At 42.7% G+C, this 1,613-nt stretch overlaps 1 protein-coding gene across 1 annotated transcript; it reads right to left on the bottom strand.

The window, feature by feature from the left end:
• Nucleotides 1–807: 807 nt before the first annotated feature.
• LOC120075994 lies at nucleotides 808–1,392 on the bottom strand. The gene is made up of 2 exons (XM_039029767.1): nucleotides 1,250–1,392; nucleotides 808–994 (listed from the first exon to the last, which is right to left on the bottom strand). The coding sequence occupies exons 1-2, from the start codon at nucleotides 1,390–1,392 to the stop codon at nucleotides 808–810; spliced, it is 330 nt and encodes a 109-aa protein (XP_038885695.1).
• Between the last annotated feature and the right edge of the window lie 221 nt (nucleotides 1,393–1,613).

A 1,613-nucleotide genomic window follows, 5' to 3' on the forward strand; every position in this document is an offset into this window, starting at 1 on the left:
TTGGGATAAGATGCGTTGGTGAGCAGCTTCTGGTAGGCATAAGCGAAAAATCTGGTCTACCCGCCTCTTGTAAAGATTTGGCTCGTCCCAATAATATGATTTACATTCGTGTCTAAGCCACCTCTTTTGGTGGGTTATGTAGTTCTCAGGAAATTATTCACAACCCAGATAATTGACCATATCTGCATACCATAGTAACTCTTCAATTTTAAACAGCTGCTCATCTGGGAAATTTGCGTTCACCTCCGACTGGTTGCGGTCGTCTTTCGGATTTTCTAATCTTGATAAATGGTCCGCAACCTGGTTCTCTGTCCCCTTTCAATCAATGATTTCCATGTTGAATTCTTGAAGGAGGAGAACCCATCAAATCAACCTCGGCTTTGCATCTTTCTTTGTCATTAAATATTTGATTGGCAAGTGGTCAGTGTGAACGATCACTTTGGATCCCAGCAAGTAAGCTCTGAATTTCTCCAGCGCAAAGATCACCGCAAGAAGTTCTTTTTCAGTGTTAGTGTAGTTTATTTGGGTAGGGTTCAAGGTTCTACTCGCATATGCGATGAGGTGTAGCATTGTTTTCTTCTTTTGTGCTAGCACCGCCCCCATCGCATAACTGCTTGCATCGCACATCAACTCAAACGGCTTTGTCTAGTCAGGTACGATCAACACAGGTGCGATTATTAATGCATTCTTCAGTATCTTGAATGCACTGAGGTATTGTTCGTCAAAGTCAAACGTTCTCTCAGCCTCCAGCAATACACTCAATGGTCAAGCAATCTTTGAAAAGTCCTTCACAAAACGTCGATAAAATCATGCATGCCCCATGAAGCTCCTGACAGCCTTAACATTTGCTGGAGGTGAGAGCTTTTCGATGGCCTCAATCTTGGCCTTATCCACTTCTAGCATGTTCTTAGAGACTTTGTGCCTAAGCACAATACCTTCATTCACCATGAAGTGGCACTTCTCCCAGTTCAGCACAAGGTTCGTCTCTTCACATCTTCTCAGTATCTTTTCCAAATTGTTTAGACAGACTTCATATGTTTGCCTGTACATCGAGAAGTCGTCCATAAAAATTTCCATTGAATCTTCAAGATACTCAGAGAACATGGCCATCATACACCTTTGGAACGTGCTCGACGCATTGCATAATCCGAACGGCATGCGGCGAAAAGCAAACGTTTCATAGGGTCAGGTAAATGTGGTTTTCTCTTGATCTTTAGGAGCAATCATGTTTTGGTTGTAGCCCGCATACCTGTCCAAAAAGCTGAAGTAATCATTTCCTGCTAGGCGATCTAGCATCTGGTCAATGAAAGGCAAAGAGAAATGATCCTTCTTCGTCGCTGCATTAAGTTTGTTGTAGTCCATGCAGATTCGCCAGCTAATGACGGTCCTCATCGGTATTAATTCATTGTTTGCATTTGGAAATACCATCATTCCTTCTTTCTTTGGCACACATTGCTTGGGGCTGACCCACGTGCTATTGGCGATTGGATAAATAATGCCTGTGTCCAACCATTTGATTATCTCCTTTTTCAGGACTTCCTTCATTGCAGGGTTTAGTCTACATTGATGTTCAATCGACCCTTTTTTATTTTCCTCGAGACGTATCCTGCACA

This window comes from Benincasa hispida, chromosome 1 (assembly GCF_009727055.1).
Source record: "Benincasa hispida cultivar B227 chromosome 1, ASM972705v1, whole genome shotgun sequence".
In the NCBI taxonomy this organism is placed as follows: Eukaryota; Viridiplantae; Streptophyta; class Magnoliopsida; order Cucurbitales; family Cucurbitaceae; genus Benincasa; species Benincasa hispida.